Source organism: Dendropsophus ebraccatus, chromosome 2, assembly GCF_027789765.1.
Source record: "Dendropsophus ebraccatus isolate aDenEbr1 chromosome 2, aDenEbr1.pat, whole genome shotgun sequence".
NCBI lineage: Eukaryota > Metazoa > Chordata > Amphibia > Anura > Hylidae > Dendropsophus > Dendropsophus ebraccatus.
In genome coordinates this window covers 181,624,573-181,647,026 of record NC_091455.1, presented here as the reverse complement: position 1 = coordinate 181,647,026, position 22,454 = coordinate 181,624,573, and the positions used below count along the sequence as shown (strand labels likewise).

The 22,454-nt window shown below is 41.5% G+C and overlaps 1 protein-coding gene across 1 annotated transcript in view; it reads right to left on the bottom strand.

Moving 5' to 3' along the window:
• The window catches only part of LOC138783756 (sodium channel protein type 5 subunit alpha-like), a 317,116-nt gene that overhangs the window by 188,917 nt on the left and 105,745 nt on the right, over nucleotides 1-22,454 (bottom strand). The window contains exons 6-7 of the mRNA XM_069958852.1: nucleotides 20,148-20,239; nucleotides 13,190-13,429 (exon numbers count right to left, since the gene is read on the bottom strand). Of these exons, the coding sequence (XP_069814953.1) occupies nucleotides 13,190-13,429; nucleotides 20,148-20,239 (332 nt within the window). The remainder of the gene's footprint in view (nucleotides 1-13,189; nucleotides 13,430-20,147; nucleotides 20,240-22,454) is intronic.

Below are 22,454 nucleotides of genomic sequence, written 5' to 3'. Positions count from 1 at the left end.
TCTCCAGGAACTGGATGAATAAACTGACAACTGAACATTACCATTCTTCCTGTCAACAAGGTGTATTTTTACAAAGGGTGACGTTGGCTACAATGACGGAACAATATCAAGGGGAATGTAAACCCAGTTGTATTCATACATTTCCAGGAAACGTAACAAAGGAACGATGCAATGCAAAGAACTAAGAAAAAGATGCACCAAAATTGTTCTTTTATGGAGAATATATGGAGAAGTTTACTGCAAATACACAGGTTAGGATGAGCTGTAGAGATGCAAGAAGCTGCGTGACTTGGGATGGTGTCTCTGATCAGTGCTATAAGTGAAGGCCGTAGTCATATTAACACTTAGAATACATAACAGACTGGTGTTCTGCTCAAACTTGAGGCCCTCGGAGTAAGTAGCAGTGCGGTTCCCCTAATGAATTCCACAGTAGAGTCTCCAATTCCGTCTGTTGAAGCTGCAGACAATCTGTCACGCTAGACAGATCAGGCAAACCGCTCAGCTGCTAACACAAAACAGAGTGCTCTCTTTGGAGACCTATGTGCTGTCACTCCTATCAAAGGGGGCGAAGAAGACAAAACACTACAATGCGTTAAAGGCATTTTTTTCAGAAATAATTTATAGCAAGTAAAAACTGGAAATGCTTTCCAATGATTGCCTACTGTTTGTTTTACAAAAGGCTTGATATTTCATCTGGGATAGTGTATACTGTATATCTGTGGCGGGAGCATCCTTGTAGCTATGCATAAAGAAACAAGAACTACTAAATACCTGTTGTCCAAAGTAAATGCAAAGACAAAATGCTGCAAACCTATCTCAACACAAAGTGGTAGGGTATGGCTTAAACATGCCATAACTTACTGCTTAGTGGGATAGCGTTACAGTTTTTTTACACAGTGCTCATCCTGACTAGGCACAAAAATGGCAAAGGTAATCTGGAAAGAGGAGGCTGCTGAAGCGATACATGGCACCTATGTACCACTTAGGGCCAAAGCATAGGAAGCCTACTACAGCATGTGAAGGGCCTAAATTCTGAGCAATATCGGGAGCCTAACTACTATATGGAGGCAGTATGGTGGGTCTAACTACTATGTGGGGGCAGTGTGGGAGGCTAGTTACTATATATAGTCGATACAGTGTGTGGGGAGGGGTAATTAATACACTGGGGCAGTGTATTATCTGGGGCTAACTACTATATAGAGGCAGTGTAAAGGCTCTTACTTCTATGTGGGTGGCCATGTTTGTGTGATCTTTAGTCGTAACTGATACAATTTTTTTTATTGTGTTGTTATTTCTTGTTTTTTAGATGCAGCTTTATGGAGATGCATCTAAGGCATGTCTTAGTCAACCAGTAGCAAACTCTGTACTTATGAGGGGGCAAGATACCTGAAACAGCCATCTGCACATGGGTGACTCTTCCTTTTAGAGGAAACTCTGGTCTAGCTATTATGAGATACAAGCACAACTTCCCCTCATAGCAAAATTTTACCCTCCCTGCTTCAACAACTTTACATTTCCTTCCATAGCACTTCTCTATTCCCCATCTATTTGACCCCACAAAGACACCTCTTCCCGACCTGTAGCCCATATTGTACCTCTCCCCCTGTAGCATCATATATCCCCCTTACAACACATTGAAGCCCCCTCCCCATAGAGCTTTTTCCTCCTCTTTGAGTATACCGGAGCTGATAGCATATCTTCCTAGGTAACGCTAAGGACCCATGCTGATAAACAGCAATAACACATGAAAGAAAACTCACCTTTTACACTCACATGCAGTGTCGGACTGGGCCACCGGAGGACCGGAGGATCCTCCGGTGGGCACCTCCCCCACTCCCACTGCCTGTCGGACGCTGCAGCAAGATAAATAGATGGTTTTGCCGTGACTGCCCGATTCTGAGGATGTAGCCTGTGTTAACTTGATCACAACGACGCATTTAACTCGACGCTCTAATTGACTTAACAGAGCTCCTTGACACAATTGTTGCGTCAGGGATCATGTTAACCCTGGCTACATCTGTACAGTATATGTATATATATATATATATATATATATATATATATATATAATGTTCTGGGGTCACTTCCACACACTGAGCCCCCACATAACTATGTATTCTGATCGCCCACACAGCATTCAGTGTACAATGTACCTAAGACCCTCCAACTACAACGGCTGCAGGCACTACAGCTCCCAGCATTTACTGATAGTCTGCATCCCTCAGGATATGCTTGGAGTTGTAGTACATATGAGTGGCCACTGTAGAAAGATATAGTGCTGGACCTTCAGGGCTGATGGTTGTAAGAGATTACGGCCACCAGAAGCCTCTGCACAACAATCAATTAAAGGTTTGTTCTCTCTGAAACTACAACTCCCAACATACCCTTCATTAAAGCTTCATAAGTGTAGGGTATTCTGAGAGTTATAGTTCAACTGAAAACATGTCATTCACAAGGGAGTTATCGCAGATCCAGATGAATCAAGAATAGGGCCGGGTCAGTATGTCGCTTTTTACCGATTCTTCTTTGGTGGGCCCCAAGGATCATTTCCTCTGGTGGGCCCCAGGTACCCCAGTCCGTCGCTGCTCACATGTGTTTAAGTAATGGAGGTAATAGCTGCTGCAGTATACACAGTAGGGGGAAAACAAGTAAAATAAAGCCATCAACCGGGAACCTGCAGGAGAATCGATATGTTGCTGCCCATGGTGAGACTAAAAGTTTATTCCATACTTGTTATTATCTATTCAGTCTCCTTTCTCCAGTTCTCAGCTGCTGCTTTCTGCTGAAAACACAAGTATCTGTGTGAGAGTCTATCTCTGTCTCCCCCTCCTCCCCCTCCCTTCTGAGATAGCTGATATAAACAAGTCCCTGGCAGGCTTTATCTGCAACTTTGCAGCTTCTTTGTTATGGGAGGGAGGGTTATTCTTAGGTCAAAATGCTAATGAACTTACTGTGATTAATCCTCCCAGCATTATAAAGAAGCTACAAAGTTATAGATAAAGCCAGTCAGGGACTTGTTTACATCAGCCATCTCAGAAGGGAGGGGAGAGGAGGGGGAGACAGAGAGAAAAGCTCACAAACAGATTTTTGTGCTTTCAGCAGAAAGCAGCAGCACAGAACTGGGAGAAGGTGACTAAATACATAATACCAATTATGGAATGAATTCTTAGTCACACCATGGGCAGCAACATAAGTTATGTTTGAGTGAAATACCCCTTTAAACGTGTGAAATCTAATAATTTATCTGTAACAAATATGGTCAGCGACTAAAATATTCATAAAAGTTGGAGTCTCCAGTCCCAGATTTGGTAATCCCAGCACGTCCAAGTAAAAGCCATACTGATAGGATTACGCATACAGTCTCATGTGATGCCTTCGTAAGTAATAGAGATCTCATCTTGATATCTTGGCCTCTATTATTCTGTGCTTGTAAATCAATTTCTGTTGAAACATGCATTGCTGGTTTAGGCAAGATGCGAAAAAGAAGAACAGATGACTACAGGAAGGAATACTCAGGGCGAGCAAAGTAGAAACAGTAAACACACTTCATAGGCTCTCATTTCTAGTGATTAGTCTCCAGCCTATGTGTGTACATGAGAGACGGCTCAGTAATGAGACCCGGTATATTATTCTTACCACTTGAGGAAGTGCAGCACAATAGCTAATCACTGCAATAAGTGCACATCGATGTGTCTCACCTCCCCCGACCTGATAATGTACGATTGCTTCATGAATCTACAGGCTGCAATCATCATAATAATATGCCAGGAGGTATTACTGTCAATGTCCTTTATGATCATATTGTTTGCACATCATATCTGGCAGTATACCAGGGAAAATCAATAAAATATCTGATTTGCTTTGTTTGCTTTTGCTGTTATTTGATATCTAAACTACATTAAAAGTTTATGCTCCGATACTGTGGCAAACATAGGAGGCTCCGCAGCAAATGTGGTTTCCACTTGGGTCCCCAATTTTGATGGCTGGTTATGTTAACCCAGACAGAAAGGGTTGGTTTCTTGTTATGCCCTTTTAAAAGGCCAATACTCTGGGCGATTATCGTGTGAATTATTGTTATATCGATCGAATTTAAACAATAATAAATGCAGGCAACAATCAAACGCACAAAGAGAAATCGCTTATCATTCGTTTGGGGCTGACACCAAAATCATCATAAATCCTAAGCTAATTGTTCTCTCAGGAGCTGGTGCCAACTCCTACAATATCAGCAGCGGAGAGCGCCACCAGCTTGAGGCCCAATCGGTTGCTAGAGTTGCACCAACGGCGTCCCTAGATACTCATGTTGCGGCCGGGGCCGCACTACCCCCTAAGCTGGGCGACTCAGCTGTAGATACTCTGGTGATAGCCGACTAGCAGGTGCAGCTGCCAGTCAGCCAAGGATTGTTTGGGGAGGCTGGAGTCCCTTCCTCAATCAGGACCTGGGGCCTGGACTTCAGCTCCCTTAAAGATTGAGCGCTTTCACTAGCAGCTGGCAGTGTTGTTGTTTGGCTGATCTCCCTGAGATCAGTGATCTGTTCCTCTTATGGCTCTACTAGGCATTGCTTCCACCTAGCCAGAATTCTGCTCCACACTGATGAGGGGTAACACCCTGAAACAGCCATATGTGGATGGTTACCTGGTCTTGGTTTTTCCCTTGTCATTACATTGACTTATGGGGCCACTTAATATGGTGGTTTTGGTGGTTTCCTTACAGGAGCTGCCCCTTGGCTGGGTCCTTCCCGGAGGGATATCTGGCTAGTCCTGTGTTTCGAGACTCTTTTATGAGGCTCCACTGGGCTCTTCTTTTGCATATTCATGTTTCCCAGGGGGCAATGCACCTAGGACTTCACTGCATTGAGCGCTTTCACTAGCAGCGGGCAGTGTTGTCGTTTGCCTGGTTTCCCTGAGATCAGCGATCTGTTTCTCTTATGGCTCTACTAGGCATTGCTCCCACCTAGCCAGAATCCTGCTCCACACTGATGAGGGGCAACACCCCGAAACAGCCGTATGTGGATGGTTACCTGGTCTTGGTTTTTCCCTTGTCATTACATTGACTTATGGGGCCACTTAATATGGTGGTTTTGGTGGTTTCCTTACAGGAGCTGCCCCTTGGCTGGGTCCTTCCCGGAGGGATATCTGGCTAGTCCTGTGTTTCGAGACTCTTTTATGAGGCTCCACTGGGCTCTTCTTTTGCATATTCATGTTTCCCAGGGGGCAATGCACCTAGGACTTCACTGCATTGAGCGTTTTCACTAGCAGCGGGCAGTGTTGTCGTTTGCCTGGTTTCCCTGAGATCAGCGATCTGTTTCTCTTATGGCTCTACTAGGCATTGCTCCCACCTAGCCAGAATCCTGCTCCACACTGATGAGGGGCAACACCCCGAAACAGCCGTATGTGGATGGTTACCTGGTCTTGGTTTTTCCCTTGTCATTACATTGACTTATGGGGCCACTTAATATGGTGGTTTTGGTGGTTTCCTTACAGGAGCTGCCCCTTGGCTGGGTCCTTCCCGGAGGGATATCTGGCTAGTCCTGTGTTTCGAGACTCTTTTATGAGGCTCCACTGGGCTCTTCTTTTGCATATTCATGTTTCCCAGGGGGCAATGCACCTAGGACTTCACTGCATTGAGCGCTTTCACTAGCAGCGGGCAGTGTTGTCGTTTGCCTGGTCTCCCTGAGATCAGCGATCTGTTTCTCTTATGGCTCTACTAGGCATTGCTCCCACCTAGCCAGAATCCTGCTCCACACTGATGAGGGGCAACACCCCGAAACAGCCGTATGTGGATGGTTACCTGGTCTTGGTTTTTCCCTTGTCATTACATTGACTTATGGGGCCACTTAATATGGTGGTTTTGGTGGTTTCCTTACAGGAGCTGCCACTTGGCTGGGTCCTTCCCGGAGGGATATCTGGCTAGTCCTGTGTTTCGAGACTCTTTTATGAGGCTCCACTGGGCTCTTCTTTTGCATATTCATGTTTCCCAGGGGGCAATGCACCTAGGACTTCACTGCATTGAGCGCTTTCACTAGCAGCGGGCAGTGTTGTCGTTTGCCTGGTCTCCCTGAGATCAGCGATCTGTTTCTCTTATGGCTCTACTAGGCATTGCTCCCACCTAGCCAGAATCCTGCTCCACACTGATGAGGGGCAACACCCCGAAACAGCCGTATGTGGATGGTTACCTGGTCTTGGTTTTTCCCTTGTCATTACATTGACTTATAGGGCAACTTAATATGGTGGTTTTGGTGGTTTCCTTACAGGAGCCACCCCTTGGCTGGGTCCTTCCCAGAGTGATATCTGGCTAGTCCTGTGTTTCGAGACTCTTTGATGAGGCTCTACGGGCTCTTCTTTTGCATATTCCCTTAAAGGCTCTGCCTGTCCCTCCCCCATTGCCTGCTATAGAGCCTCACTTGTGTGTGTGTAAGCTAGCTTTCTAGATTTTCTTTGATTTCCCTGATTTTCTGATTCCTTGCTTTGACTCCCTGACTATTCTCTTGCCTTCTGATCCTGTACTGCGATGACCTTTAGATACCAATTCGGCTAGTGGACCCTGCGTTGTTGTGTTTGTATTATCTTGTCTCTCTTTTCTGTGTTACACTATTGCTAGAGTAAAATTCAGTCTTGGGGCTGGCCTCCAAAACCGACAACTCCAAAAGGCAGGGACAGTTGGACGGGTGCAAGTGACAGGGCTTCACTATGTCTTGTGTCTCTGAGTCCCGTCCTAACACGTTCGCTATAATTCCACATTTGTTGGCTGTAATTCCGCATTCATTCCTTGATTTTCTGGGATCAGATGGAGTAAACGAGTATATTAGTATTGTTCTGTGTAATATGGTGAATGATTTCAGGTTAACAATAAACGATTGTTAATCGTTAAAGATCGCTTTGTCTAATTAGGACCCTAAACCATTCAGACATCTACATCTATACCCAAGGGCTGGCCCTCAATATACTCCATGAAAACTATATATACTGTATTTTCTGTTGTAGAAGGCGACTGAGTGTATAAGACAACCCCTGACTTTCAAGAAGTTTGTCAGGAGGTTCGCCTTACAAGCTGGAAAATGTTAACCCCTGCCTTAACACAGCAGGGTTTACTAGCTGGAGCTGCAGTTAAAGAAAAAAAAAAAACAGTTAACTCCCCTGTGACCCGTTCCAGGCAGCCACGCGTCTCCCATCCCGTTCCCGGCACAGGCAGTGTGACATACAGTGTCTGCACCGGAATCCTTGACGCTCTCCCAGGAAGCAGAGAATCTCCGATGAAACACTCAGCTGTCCGGGAGAGCTTTAGGGACCTCTGGCACAGGCAGGAACCAGGACGAGAGACACGCGGCTGCAGGGAGCGGGTTACAGGTAAGTTAACTGTTAACTGTTATAGTGGTTGCCGCATATGGTGGAGATGAGGCCATTGTTGAGCTCCCCCACCATATGCGGTGACCATACCCATCGTATAAGACGACCCCCGACTTCTGAGAAGATTTTTCGGGGTTAAAAAGTCGTCTAATACGCCAGAAAATACAGTGTGTATATATATATATATATTATATATATATATATACACATACATTAGGATGTGAATATGCAAGACTTTTCTAAGTAATAGGTTCCCTTTAATTGCCGTCTTAATTAACTAGAAAAAATAGTGTCTAATTCTTGAGTTTCTGGTTAAGGAACAACAGCGAACGGTGAAATGTTCAGGTACAGAAATGTCTTCTGTGAAATCATTAAAAATGAGCGAGGTTTGCTCCAATCCTCTCATAATAGGTGTTGCTAAAGCTGTCTGTTCCTGGAGTTCTGTACTCTTAGATCATAAAAATGACTTGTTCAATCTGGAAAGATGCTATTAGCATTATCACTGTAATATAATAATCTCTTTCATAAAGTTCCTGCAAATAAAAGTTGTCTTTTTCTGCAAGGAGAATTAATTTGTATTGAAATGACAATCATTTTCTATTCTGTATATCATAGTAATTACATGTTCACATTCTCGTGGTAATGCTGGCCAGAAACATCTCTTCAGCCGGCAATTCAGCCCTATCCACTAAGAAAAAGATTTTTGACGGAATTTTTTTGCACATACCTATTTGCGTTAACATTTCAACTTTTACATTTAATTTCAAAGTGTTTAGATGAGTGGGAGTAAATTATAGTGGAAATCTATACCAGCTATTTCCAAATGTCATGTACAGGCATCCACTTATACATATATATATGTGTGTGTGTGTGTTTTTTATGGTTATAGAATAAAAAATAAATAACCAAGTTTACATTCCCTCTAAAATAAAACTTTAAAGGGGTTATCAAGCGCAAATCTTTTTCATGCTAATCAACTGATGCCAGAATGTTATATAGGTTTGTAATTTACTTCTATTTAAAAACCTCAAGTCTTCCCATACTTATCAGCTGCTGTATGTACTGCAGGAAGTGGTGTATTCCTTTAAGTCTGACACAGTGCTCTCCGCTGACATCTCTGTCTGAGACAAGAAATGTACAGGATTTCTATGGGAATTTGCTGCTGTTCTGGACAGTTCTTGTCTCGGACAGAGATGTCAGCAGAGAGCACTGTGTCAGACTAAAAAGAAAACAACTTTTTTTTTGCAGGACATACAGCAGCTGATGAGTATGGGAAGACTTGAGATTTTTAAATAGAAGTAAATTACAAATAATAACTTTTAATTAATATATTATTAACTATTAATTATTAAATGATTAATTATTAAAATAATATATGATAATAAAATGTATAAATGTTATAGTTATAAATTATAACTATAACCATATAACTTTCTGAAACCAATTGATTTGAAACGGACCACTCTTTGCCCTGTCTTCACATATATCTATCATGCACCCTTATAGCTCCCAGGAAATCAAGCCGTTATCTCTTACATTTATATATAGCAACTTCAACATCATATCCATATATATTCATACATTTACTGTATCCTCTCCACTGAGTAAAACAAATGACACAATAAAAAAGGTCTCCTGCATTCTACCCCACCGGCCTTCTGTATAGGGCTAACATATTACATGCCAACTAAGTCAATAAAGCTGTAGGGTTTAGTAGCTCTCAATGACCCTCATCATAAAAAATATATACAGTATATATACAGCACAAACAAAGAAGGCGGCACTACAATATATGGGAATAAAGTGGTTTATTGAAGTGGGTGAAAAGTTGTTTGTAAAGTGGGTGAATAAACAAACCACTTTATTCACATGTATCGGAGCACCGCCGCCTTCTTTTTTGCTGTTCTGAAGTTGGAACCAGGGTCTGTTTTCCATGAGTATGAGCACACTCCTGAGCTTATAGCTGCACAGTGCCATTCAGCAATTTCGATTTTTACTTATACAGTATATATATATATATATATATATATATATATATATATATATTTTATTTATTTATTTGACTTCTTAAGGCTATGTTCTCAAAAACGTTGTTTGTAGAGATGAGCGAACCTGGAGCATGCTCGAGTTGATCCAAACCCGAACTTTCGGCATTTGATTAGCGGTGGCTGCTGAAGTTGGATAAAGCCCTAAGGCTATGTGGAAAACATGGATATAGTCATTGGCTGTATCCATGTTTTCCAGACAACCTTAGAGCTTTATCCAAGTTCAGCAGTTGCCACTAATCAAATGTTGAACGTTCGGGTTCGGATCGACTCGAACCCGAACCCGGTTCGCTCATCTCTAGTTGTTCCTTATTGCTGCAATGTAATTGACTTCAATACAATGCATTGAAGTCAATGGAATGAAGGACGTCCAATGCACAAAATGTATAAAATGACGGACATTGTCTGTGTGGACGTCAAAATAATGATCACGTCAATTATTTTCGGACGTCTTTTGCAAACAGCGGACGTCATTTTTTAGTTGTTCACAGAAGTTTTTCTTTTTTTACCATCCTTCCACCGTTTTTACTATTAAATTCAATAGACTTTTCAATTATAGACACACCCAAAGGCCGATCAGTTCACCTTAACTAGAATAATTCACCAACAGCCGTCATTGCACCAACGGGCGGCCAAACAGCAAAATGACGTCCATCATTTTAAACTCACAATGACGGACGTCATTTTTTTCTTTTCAAAAACAAAGAAAAAACATTTTGTGAACATGGCCTAACAGTATATGCCCAGTTTAACATGAAAGCTAACTGCACAATAAAACGACACTATGCATTTTAGAGCGTGACTACCTTTGTCTCTGTACAGAAGAGTACATCGCTATTGACAACAGCATCATTCGCTACCCAACAGCCTGAAGTTATCTAGCATGAATACTTATAGATTTCCTAATGAATAATTTCAATAACAAATCCTTTCAATTAGTCTTTTAACAATTCTATATTAAAGGGGTTATCCGACACTGCAAAAAACATGGCCACTTTCTTCCAGAGACAGCACCACTCTTGTCTCCAGTTCAGGTGTGGTTTGCAATTAAGCTTCATTAACTTCAATGGAACTGAGTTAGTAAGGCTATGTTCACACTACGTAAAACTACGGCCGTAGTTCTCACCGCAGAACTACGGCCGTAGTTTTGCGGGGTGGAACATAACCTTACTTTCAATGTGATCCCGGCCGGAGCGTACACACATCGTATACGCTCCGGTCGGGACCAATGCGTTGCCGGAAAAAAATGACAGGTCAGTTTTCTGCGGCCGGAATTCAGTGACCTGTCAAGGACCTGTCAGTTCACAAAGTCAAGTGAGCGGCTCTGTCCGCTCGCTTCACTGCGTGCTATGGGAAGCTCTGATGCGGGCGCGCGCTGATGCGCCCGCATCAGAGCTCCGCGGCCGGAAAGATCACCCGGCCGGTACTTTGATCCGGGCTAAGACCGGCCGTTCCGTGACCCGGCCGGGGTCACGGAACGGCCGGATGTTCACGTAATGTGAACATAGCCTAATGGAGCATTTACACAGACAGATTTTTTTAAGCCAAAGCCAGGAATGGACTATAAACAGGGAACAGGTCATAAAGGAAAGACTGAGATTTCTCCTCTTCTCAGATCCATTCCTGGCTTTGGCTTCAAAAATCTGTTAGATAAATCTGTCTGTGTAAACGCAACATTACAAAACCTACACCCAAACTTGACCAAGAGTGGTGCTGTCTCTGGAAGAAAGTGGCCATGTTTTTGTAGCGCTGGATAACCCCTTTAAGGCTCCGTGCACACGGAGCAAAAGTGGCAGAATTAAGCCAGCCTTCCTGTCAGTCTATGGGAGGCTCGCGCGCCTCCTCTCCCCGTGCTGAAGAATTAACATGTTTCCGCCACTTTTGTTCCACGTGCATGGAGTCTAATAGTATCTCTAACAATGATGGATTCATGTCAACACAAACAAAATATTATATGGGATGATATTAACCCTTTGAGGACCAGGCCCAAAATGACCCAGTGGACCGCGCAAATTTTGATCTTAGTGTTTCCGTTTTTCCCTCCTCCCCTTCTAAGATCTCTAGCACTCTCAGTTTTTTATCTACAGGCCATGTAAGGGCTTATTTGTTACAGGAATAGTTGTACTTTGTAATGGCGTCTTTCATTTTACCATAACATGTATGACGGAATCCCAAATATATTATTTATGAAGATATAAATAGGTGAAATCGCAAAAAAGAATGCAATATGGTAATGTTTGGGGGGTTCCTGTGTCTACGTAATGCACTATATGGTAAAAGCGACATGATACTATTATTCTATAGGTCAGTCCGAACACAACCATATGCAGGTTACACAGATTCTCTAATGTTATATATTTTTTTTAAATGAAATCCTTTTTTTTGGCAATTAATTATAAATAAAATGGGCCTATTGTGACGCTTATAACGGTTTTATTTTTTCACCAACGGGGCTGTATGGGGTGTCATTTTTTCCGCCATGATCTCTAGTTTTTATTAATACCATATTTGTGAAGATCGGACGTTTTAATCACTTTTTATTAATTTTTTTTTATATATAATGTAACATAAAATCGGTAATCCGCGCACTTTTTCCCCTCTTTTCGTGTACGCCGTTTACCATTCGCAATGACGCTTGTTATATTTTAATAGATCGGACAATTACGCACGCTACGGTATATTATATGTTTATTTGTTTATTTATTTTTATATGTTTTATTTATATAATGGGAAAGGGGGGTTATTTCAACTTTTATTGGGGGAGGGGTTTTGGGGTTGTGTGTTAGTGCTTTTAACTTTTTTTTTACACATTTGAAGTCCCTTTGGGGGACTTTTATATCCAGTACTTGGAGTACATAGGCATAGCATTGATCAGTGTTATCGGCGATCTGCTCATTGAGCCTGCCTGTGCAGGCTTAGTGCAGCAGATTGCCGATCAGACCGCACGGAGGCAGGTGAGAGACCTCCGGCGGCCCGTTTTACCGATCGGGACCCCCGTAGTCACACTGCGGGGGTCCCGATCGGTAAGTGACAGGGGACTCCCCCTGTCACTTACACTTAAACGCCGCGGTTGCGTCGTTTAAGGAGTTAATGACACGCGGCAGCGCGATCGCTGCAGCGTGTCATTACCGGTGAGGTCCCGGCTGCTGATTGCAGCCGGCCCCCACCTGCTATGAAGCGCGCTCCGCTTCGGAGCACGCTTCATAGCCGGAGAAACACCCAGGGCGTACAGTTACGCCCTAGGTCGTCTGGGGACAGACTTCCATGGCGTAACTATACGCCCTGGGTCGTCTAAGGGTTAAATACAATTATTTAATTTAAAAAAGTTTCAAATATGAGAATTCAATCTTCTTTTACAGGACATGTAACACTATTACAACTTTCTTCAAAAAATTTGACTTGACTATTAAAAAACAAAAAAGTTAAGTAGGTGTAAAGTAGAACTGGCGTAAAGTAGGTGTAAAGTAGAATCAGATTATACTTTTTATTCCTCACAGACTACTTGAAAAACTAAAGGTGGAATCTGATTGGTTGCTAGGGGTAACAGATACCTGTAGGGACATCTTGGGGGCTCAAAGTGCAATAATAAAACAGATTGTGGTAAACTCCTCTTATAATTGGGTGAAGAATAGTATTTTTTAGTTTTTCAATCAACTTAGAAAGTTGGGCCTAGAAATGCCTAGAAAAAGTAATTTTATGAATCTTGCATATTGTATATTGCAGTACATGAAACTAATATTCATTGAAATGATAGATTATAATACAATGACATTTAGAAAATGGAAATAAAAACTTACTTTCATCGTTAATGAATTCCTCATAAGACGACCAGGAGGTGTTATCCATGCCCCAGAAAAATGGGTCAGAGTCGCTTTGATTAAGTTCACTGTAATTTCTAACACATTTTTGTTTTAAGTGGCCCATAAAAAGCTGTAGCCCTATCAGGGCAAATACGCTCAAACAAAAAACTGTTAAAATCATAACATCCGCAAGCTTCCTTACTGACTGGATAAGGGCTCCGACAATGGTTTTCAGTCCTGAGGAAATAAACAAACATTTAGATGGTACAAATAGAATTTTTTACAGAATACCTTGGGATTATATGGCCAAAGTGGATGAGTTGTCTTAGGTATTGGGGATAAGGCATTGCTTATTAGACTGGGGTCAAGCATTGTATTCTGGTCAGTATTTGTAGGCAAAACCCAGCAGTGGAGCCAAAACACATGGGTAATGAGGTGCTAATTACTTTTTTCTATGGGTTTTTGCCTTCCTCTGGATCAACACAATAGGGTTTTTTAGGTTGAACCTGATGCACTCTTGACTTCTTTCAACCTTATTAACTATGTTACTATATTATGTCGATTCCACTCCTGGTTTTGGCTAAAATTTGGCTAAAATGCGGAGGTATTGAGAGCTCTGTCAGTCTTACTTCCTGTAGGCTTCTATGCTATGTAGCCAAAAGTATGTCTACACTCATTTTCCTGCTATAAGAGTATATTTTTATCCAGACTTTATAGGTGCATATGCACTTGGACAATGGATATCGTCAGACATCCACCGAACCTATCTTCCATGTTCAACCTGGTAACAGCTGAAGGGCCATTCATCCATCACAAGAATTACTTTCTATTGCTCCAGGAAAGCATCCTATTACAGTGTTCTAGATATCATGCATTGTACATGATGATCTTTGTGAGAAACTAAATGACCCCAACTACAAGAGCTATGAGTAAGGTCGAAAGACTAAAACGTGTCAGCTTCCGTCACTGAGTTTGGTATTTTTGTATGTCAAGTTTCAATAAAGACCAAATTTTGGACGTGTCCCAGGATTGCCGCCTTTTAGCCTATTGTTCTTTGGTGAAGCTTGCACTGCTGTGCATCGGGGAGTGAACTACCGTGGGTGTGGTGAGCTAAATAATTCTTAACTTTGTATAGGCTGTCCTACTGGAACAATGGTGTTTGTAATCTGTTATCTATCCATATATTAAAAAAATCTACATATACTGTTATCTATTACTGTTAGTCTATGGATATAATGTGGATGAAAGTTTGGTATTATGCACCCATGTGACTAAAGTTAGTATAGACAGGCAGTGTCCACGTACTTTTGGCTGAGTAGTCTTTATAATTAAAATCAAGTCGTCTTAACATCCCTTCCTATAACATTGGTTGTGAAATGACAACAATGTCTACTCCAGGGCTTCCAGGTCCCTTGTCTTGTCTATGGATGACAAGCCACCCCCATGCGTCAGAGCACACAAAGCAGTGCAACATTAACAAGGCATAGTGGGTAACCCTAGTGCTGTCAATCTTATAATAGAACGTATATTATTTTATGGATTAGTTGGTATAGGTTTAGAAAAATGCAATTAACACCTTTGTAGTTAGGGACAAAAGATGTCCATGACATTTGTCAGCATCAGGATCTACTGACAATCCAATATCTATGATGCCTATTGTTAGGTGAGCCTGACATCTGAGCTACTATTATTTGCATGGGTGATAAGCAAGGACAATATTTTCTGGCAGTGACTCATCTTCATGATTTGAGGAAATTTGATGTTTTTGGGAATACTAGGTTTCTGCTCACCTCAAGTCTAAATGAACTGGCCTTAGGCTACTTACAGAGGTAAAACATTCTAGAATTGTGTCAATCAATCAAACATCTCCGAACCCTATAATTTCATGCTTAAACAATAATTTGTCAGGTTTTTATGAAAGTAAATAATTCCCAACACTATCTATACACCGGGATTAGTACAATCCAAATAGTAAGTAAAGTTGTTAAAAAGACATTAAAAAAAAGAAAACGATTTAAAGCATGCAACATCAAGCAGAGAAAGACAGAAGCCCAAACCACTCTCCACCACAAAGCATCCTTATAAGAATCATTCTATAGGAGTTTTATCTAGACCATCCAGAACAGCTGTTGGCAATGTAAATCATGAGCAACATTTTCACAAAGGTTTTTGTAGATTATGTTTGAAGTGGTTTTCCTATTATTCTCTGGAATTAAAGAGAACACTGTTTCTTGGTGGAGGAGGAACGTTCATATTCACATATTAAAATCCATTGGTTATCTTTGGCAAATGCATGAAATAGCAATGACCATGCCCAGCTGCTGCTCAATCTCAAGAGGGTCCAAACAGTTAGCGTACTATTACAAGGGCTGATGGGGGCCAGAGCGGCCTGTCTGAGCTGACAGGCCACTCAGCCAATCAATGGCCACGGCGGTCCTGGCTAGAGATTGGCTGAGCAACCTGTCAGCTCAGACAGGTCGCTCTGAAGCTGCAACGCGCGGGACCCGGTGAGAAGACCGCAAGCCCTGCAGCATGGATAGGTAATGTATAGAGTTTCGAAATCATCAGCCTCCGGCCACGCACCGCAATTACACGTAACAATGCGCTTTCTGTGCCCGACAATGATCTTTTTTTTTTTCATAACGATCAGCGTTTAGACAATACGCTATATCGTACGGAAAATTCGTTTTGCGATCGCTTAAGCCTATCTCACATATTGGTTAAATCGGTGAACGACTGTTCACACGGAACGATCTGGAATTTTTTGCGAACGATTAACGACGATTTGAGAGGTTGTTGAAAGATCAAAATGAACAATTTCTCGCTCGTCGTTTGATCGTTCGCTGCGTTTACACGTACGATTATCGTTCAAATTCGATCTTTATCGTGCGAATTCGGACGATAATCGTTCTGTGTAAACGCAGCATTAATGGCAGCACAAGTTGGAATAGGCCATCAAGTACTGTGGGGGTGATTTAGTAGATGAGGGTGAATAATTACTGAACGATAAAGGGGTATTCCTAACTCAAAAATTTAAAGGGGATAAGAGTGGATCAGTTGTGTCCTACCAATGGGACCACCAACGATCATGAGAACGATGATCAGAGTAATCCCTGAGTGGATGGAGCACAGAGTGTGTGAGCGTCCATTGTTCCAGCTGCAATTCACATTCTACACTGCTGACACTGTTAGGTCACGGGCATACATCTGTCTGTGCTTCTAGAACATAGAAAAATGCTTTTTATTCTACAGTGTCAAAGAGGCGTTCCCAAGCTTGTGTAGTGCAGCAAGCTGTAAAACCTCCTTACTTCCCCCTCTCACACCTGATTCTGCTTGGGACGCTGCTTCCAGGTGTCAATCAGCTTTGCCGCTTTTTAGTAGCTTGGGAAAGCCATAGAATAAAAGCATGTCTCTCCATCCAGCTGGATATATGAAAAGTACCAAGTGTCTTCTTGACGTAACCGTGTCAGCAGTGTGGAACATGAATTACAGCTGACACAATCCCTTTAAGTTGAATAAGGGCCCTATTCCACCGGACGATTATCGTTCAGATTATCGTTAAATCGTTCGAATCTAAACGATAATCGTTCGGTTGAAATGCAGTAACGATTAACGACCGAACGAGAAATCGTTGATCGCTTTATAAGACCTGGACCTATTTTTATCGTTGCTCGTTCGCAAAACGTTCGCAAATCGTTCGCATTGAATAAGACATCGTTCGGTCGTTCGCAATAGATACGAACGCAATAGCGAAGAAATACGGAAGAAGAAACGATCGCAATTACGATCATAAGTAACGATTATCGTTCCATGGAAATGAGTGAACGTTTTCAGGTCTTTCGCAATAGCGGTCGTTTGAGATCGTTAATCGTTAACGATTATGCTAATGATAATCGTCCGGTGGAATAGGGCCCTAAGTCTAATGAGTGACCCATTCAGAGCAATATCTGGAGTAGGGCCTATGATTTAAACGCTTGGGGAAGTTAAACAGGTAAAGCTGGGTTCACACTATGTTTTCTTCATCCGTTTTTTTTATCCGTTTTTGACAAAAAAAAAATGATGGAAAAACAGATATATTTGTGTGCATCTGTTTTTTCCATTGACTTCCATTTTTTTTAAAAAATGTTTTTTTTACGTACACAAAAACGTAGCTAACCTTATTTTTGTGTGCGTTAAAAAATAAACAGATGCGCTTTCATTAATGGAACTCTGTGGAAAAAATGGATCAAAACGGATGCACACAAATGCATCTGATTTTCCATCTGTTTTTCATCTGTTTTTTGCAAAAAAGGATAGGAAAAAAAAAGGTTTGCAAAAACGTAGTGTGAACCCAGCCTAATCCAGGATTAGAAAGACTTAAGGCCCTATTACAGAAAGAGATTATCGGCTGTATTTGGCCAATAATCGTATAATAAAAGGCAACGATCAGCTGACATGCACAATGTCATCTTATCATTGTCTTTCAATATCCTTCAACGTGTCTGCTGCTGTCGCTTCGTGTAATAGGAGCAGTGGCAGCAGACCGCCTCTATCTTCTATGGGCAGCCTGGACGATTTCACTATCACCGGGCAGCCCCTCCGCAGCTCCCCCTCCCCCCCACACACACACACTTACCCGCTGGCGCCGGCAGCAAGCAGGGAACGGGGAGCAAGCAAGCGTGAAATTGGGGCTTTAGCTTCTTTCTTCCAAAAACAGCACCACATCAGCACTGAGAACAAGAGTGGCGCTCTCTCAGATAGAAAGCAGCTATGTTTTTTAGATATAAAATCCTATCTAAAACATACAGTATATGGTTTCAGCATAGGTAAGTAACCCTAGTTTAAGGTATGAAAGAGAATGTTCATGATCCACAGAAGCAAAAGTCTTATAAATCCCCATAAGTTATTGATCTACGATTGCCAACATCTGAGAAGGGATGATTACCTATATCATGCAGACCTATCACCTTTCCATGCAGGTCAGAAATGTTAAGCACTAAGGCTGAACGGGACTTGTCTTCAGGACGCGAATCTGGAAGGACTTGCGGTGCAGATCCAGAATATTTTTTCCCTAAACTTTAGAGGATCCCCTTATAAAATGACTCTGATTACTGAAGTGTTAGGAGACTGTGCTTATAGCCCTATAAATACACAGGAGCAGCCCCCCCCCCCCCATTCTCATATGTCACAACATTCCTTCTCCAGAAGTTGCAATAGCATCTAAAATCAATTTTGCTGTCAAACCGAGGATGATAGGAAGGAAACTCGGCAGCTTCCCTAGACCTAAACTGCGCTTGATCTGTATTCAATACAGAGGCGTATTTGTTTAATGCTGTATGAAATTACAGATGGGCTTTCCTGTCTCGCAGTCGATTATTAGGAAGGAGTTCCTCATTCTGCTAATAGACTCGCTTAGAATAGTGTCACAGCAGAATAAAGACGACTTCGCCAATGTTGTTAATCAGATACTAGAATTAACCTCCTCCATCACTTCCCGGGGATCTACCTTTTGTTAGTAGAAAGAATATGTCCGACCCTGACAATTATTTTATAGCTCGTATGTACATATAATTTCCTTAACAATTTACAAGTTAATGCTTCTGCACTGGGGCAATTACAACTATATAGAGCTCAGTGCAAACAATACACTACTGTATCTACAGCATTGAAATTGATCCAGCAAATAACATATTCCACTGTATGCACATAGGCCTTAAAGGGGTACTACTATTTCATTAAGTTATCCCCGATCCACAGGAAAAAGGAGAACAAGAATGAATCATTGGAGCGCACCGTGAATGCGCAGCCATTGCTCCATTACTTGTTTATGGGGCAGCCAAACACTTCCAAGTTCAGCACTCCAAAATGTTTGGCATCCCCATAAAGAATGAATGGAGTGCTGGCTGAGTATGTACAGCACACTCCAGTCATTCCAAGGAAGGGTAACTAACTTAAAAAGATGGGAACATATTTAAAGAAGACATAACTGGCTATAAGATAGTTGTCAACCAGGCACTTGTTTGTTCATCAGTTTTCTCTTCCCCATATTAATTGTATATAATTACTTGCTTAGCATGCCTATTTATTTAAAGGGATTCTATCATCCTGAACATGGTGCCTGATCTGAAGGCATTGTGTTATAGATCAAGAGGAATTGAGCAGATTGATATATAGCTTTGTGGTAAATGATGCAATATTACTTGTAATTTATTATTTTACAGCTCATTCTATGCTTTGGAGTCCACAGGGTGGACTGATGGTCATTCCTATATGACATAATATATAGATAGCTGTCAATAATGTATAAGACCATTCATTAGGCTCCTTCCCAGAGTCCGGAGGGCATTCTCTTTGGTGACTGACATCTCTGCATGGAAAGTCATAAGGGACTGGGTGGGACCACCCACTGGACTCCTAAGCATAGAATGAGCAGGAATGTATATGAATAAAATACAAGTTATATATATGCTTAGCTCCTCCTTCTCTATAACATGATGTTCATGTATACAACTGCATATTTATTTTATTTATTTATTTATTTATTTATTTATCTATTTAAAGATGGGAGTAAGTCTCTGAAAGATCCCTCTAACTAAGAATTATATTTGGTGAAAACAAACACCTGCCTTTGTGAGACTCTCAGGAGACCCTTCATATACAATATTTTGTTATCCTGAAATTGGCGTAGTCTCAAAACCGAGGATAATACAACGGAAATATACATTATATTAACACTGATGGTTGGGTGACATTCAGGGTTAGAATTTCTATAAATGATTGTGATCTGGATTTTCTGCAGCATTCAATCGATATAAAAACGTCCAAGTTATTCATTCTGCAGACAAGTCGCATTCTCGACATACAACCATTCCGAAGACTCTTTAGTGTCAAACCCTGTCAGTGAGACATCAGTTTGGTTAATAGGAATGGTATGTGGGCTTTCACAAGCAGCCTTAGTGTTTAACCCGATCCTCACCTGGAATGACCGAGATTGTTTTCAAAGCTCGAAGTACTCTGAATGTCCTTAAAGCTGACACATTGCCCAGGTCCACAAACTCAGTGGCATATCTGTAATAAGGGAAAGTCACACACAAACAATAGCAAAACTCCATCCAACGACGACAGCAAAAGAGGGGAATACAGGGCAAAGACTGAAGCACTTGCAGTAGCTGAGAACTAGAGAGGTGGGGGCGCTCTTACCTGGGATTACTGATATAGTTTTCAGAGCTCTCAGTACTCTGAAAGTTCGTAGAGGTGAAACATTGCCTAGGTTGCCTACAAACTCTGTTACATACCTGTAGAATCAAACCATAGTTATTTGGAATCGAGGAATGGAGGAAGCTACTGCATGAGCGCTGAGACAAGATACCAATGTTACCCAGCTTTAAGGATTCAGCTGAAATGTTCTTCAGATCAGTATGGGTTACCATTAAGATTTTAGAACTGGGAAACAATGGTAAATTATTGCAGCGGGTGAATGAGTTCTGGTATCTGGCATCACCATTCAGTCCATTACTAGGTTTGATGCCAATAATATCACATCCAACTGGAGCCATCAAGAGTTCCTGGACCACATGAAATCGCAAGGTCACTCATCTACACGTAATAAATGTTTGATGTATGTGAAGAAATTTGTGACCTGACAATGACGGCTATATATTTCATGAACTATATCTCGAAGGAAATTTCCCATCAGGGCCATCTATGTAATGGCAACAGCCCAAACTGGGCTGTCTCCACCATCCTGACCACCTCTGGTGGCCTCAACCAGACCACATAGAGTAGGAGGAAAATAGTACCCCTTGCAACGTTTTTGAATAAAATCCCTGCTCATGGTTTTCTTTGGAATCCATTAGATGGACCTACTCTGTGACCGCCAGCTATCTCTGTATCCAACTGCCAAACATAGAGCCATGCCACCTACTGGACTCCAAAGCCAAAAAGAAGAAGGGACTTAAATCAACAAATTACAAGGGATACTGAATCTTTATTCACAATATAATTTATCTATCTGCTCAGTTCCATCTGCTTTATAAAATAATGCTGTGATATTAGACAGCGCTTTTATGGTGACAAATTCCCTTTAAGCAATATCGTTTTAGTCTGAACAGATTTCCCATATATGGTAGATGGTGTTTTTACTTTTTTGCTATGCCTCTTGGTTTCCGAGATTTAGGACATTTACCATTTGGTTACGGTAATTGTCAGATGGGCGGGAACTTTATTACAAAGTGGGTGTAAACGCTAAGCTTTAGGCGTGTAGTTTGGAGGGTGATGCCTAATTTTTGGGGAGGATGTGATTATGAAGCTCCTAATCTCATCCCCTGAGCCTAGAGGTCACACCCCATTTTATAATAAAGATCCCGTGCATCTGATATGTGGTCAACCAAATGGTAGAACCCTTATAACTTGTAAACGAGGGCACCCAAGGTTACAAGGCACCCAAAAAAACCTTATCTTTAAGGGGACATGCCACAACCACAATGGGTCATGCCAAGGGTGACCATCTATAGGGGACTCGTGCCATTACCACATCTCTTCCACCACTACACTTATCTTCTATCCTGCTAATATATTTGTATACATTTCCAGTATATTTTAATAAATATTTATTGGCATCAGATTGAGGTGCCCATTATTCTGGGTATCGAGCTGTTTATTACACAGAATGGGCCCAGCTACAGGGTTGATGAGCAGTGCTTTATTTGAGGGGGAAGAAATGAGAACTAAAGTTGCCTAAACTCCCCAGACACACTGATTCCCACAATAACATTGGAGTTAACATTGCAATTATCCACATTGAATAAAGGCTTTTCTTCAGTATTCTATTTCTGTTCCCTGATTCATTCATCTGATGAATTAAACATTCTGCAAGTTGTACACAAGTATGACAATAAATTACTAAAGCGATCGTTCTACATTGGAGACAATGATATTATTTGGAAAAACCGCAGCTATTTCACATTCTAGTTAAACAAAAGGGAAACGATATTTTAACTTTCTTTTTTTACATTATGGATTATTCTGAATTCAGTCTTGGTAAGCGACACTATTGTCCGCTCCCATGTTCTCGCCACTCATGTCAAAATCTACGTTATGCTAAGGGTCCAAGAGTGTTACGCTAAGGGTCCAATGGCCAATGTACATTATAGTAAATGAAGTCACTAATAATAATTGATCTTCATTAATCATTAAAAAAAAAAACTCATCCTGGTTAGTAAATGGTGCACATAGTGGCATATACACAAGGCATGGCTACCTTGCATACAATAATGGTGCTACT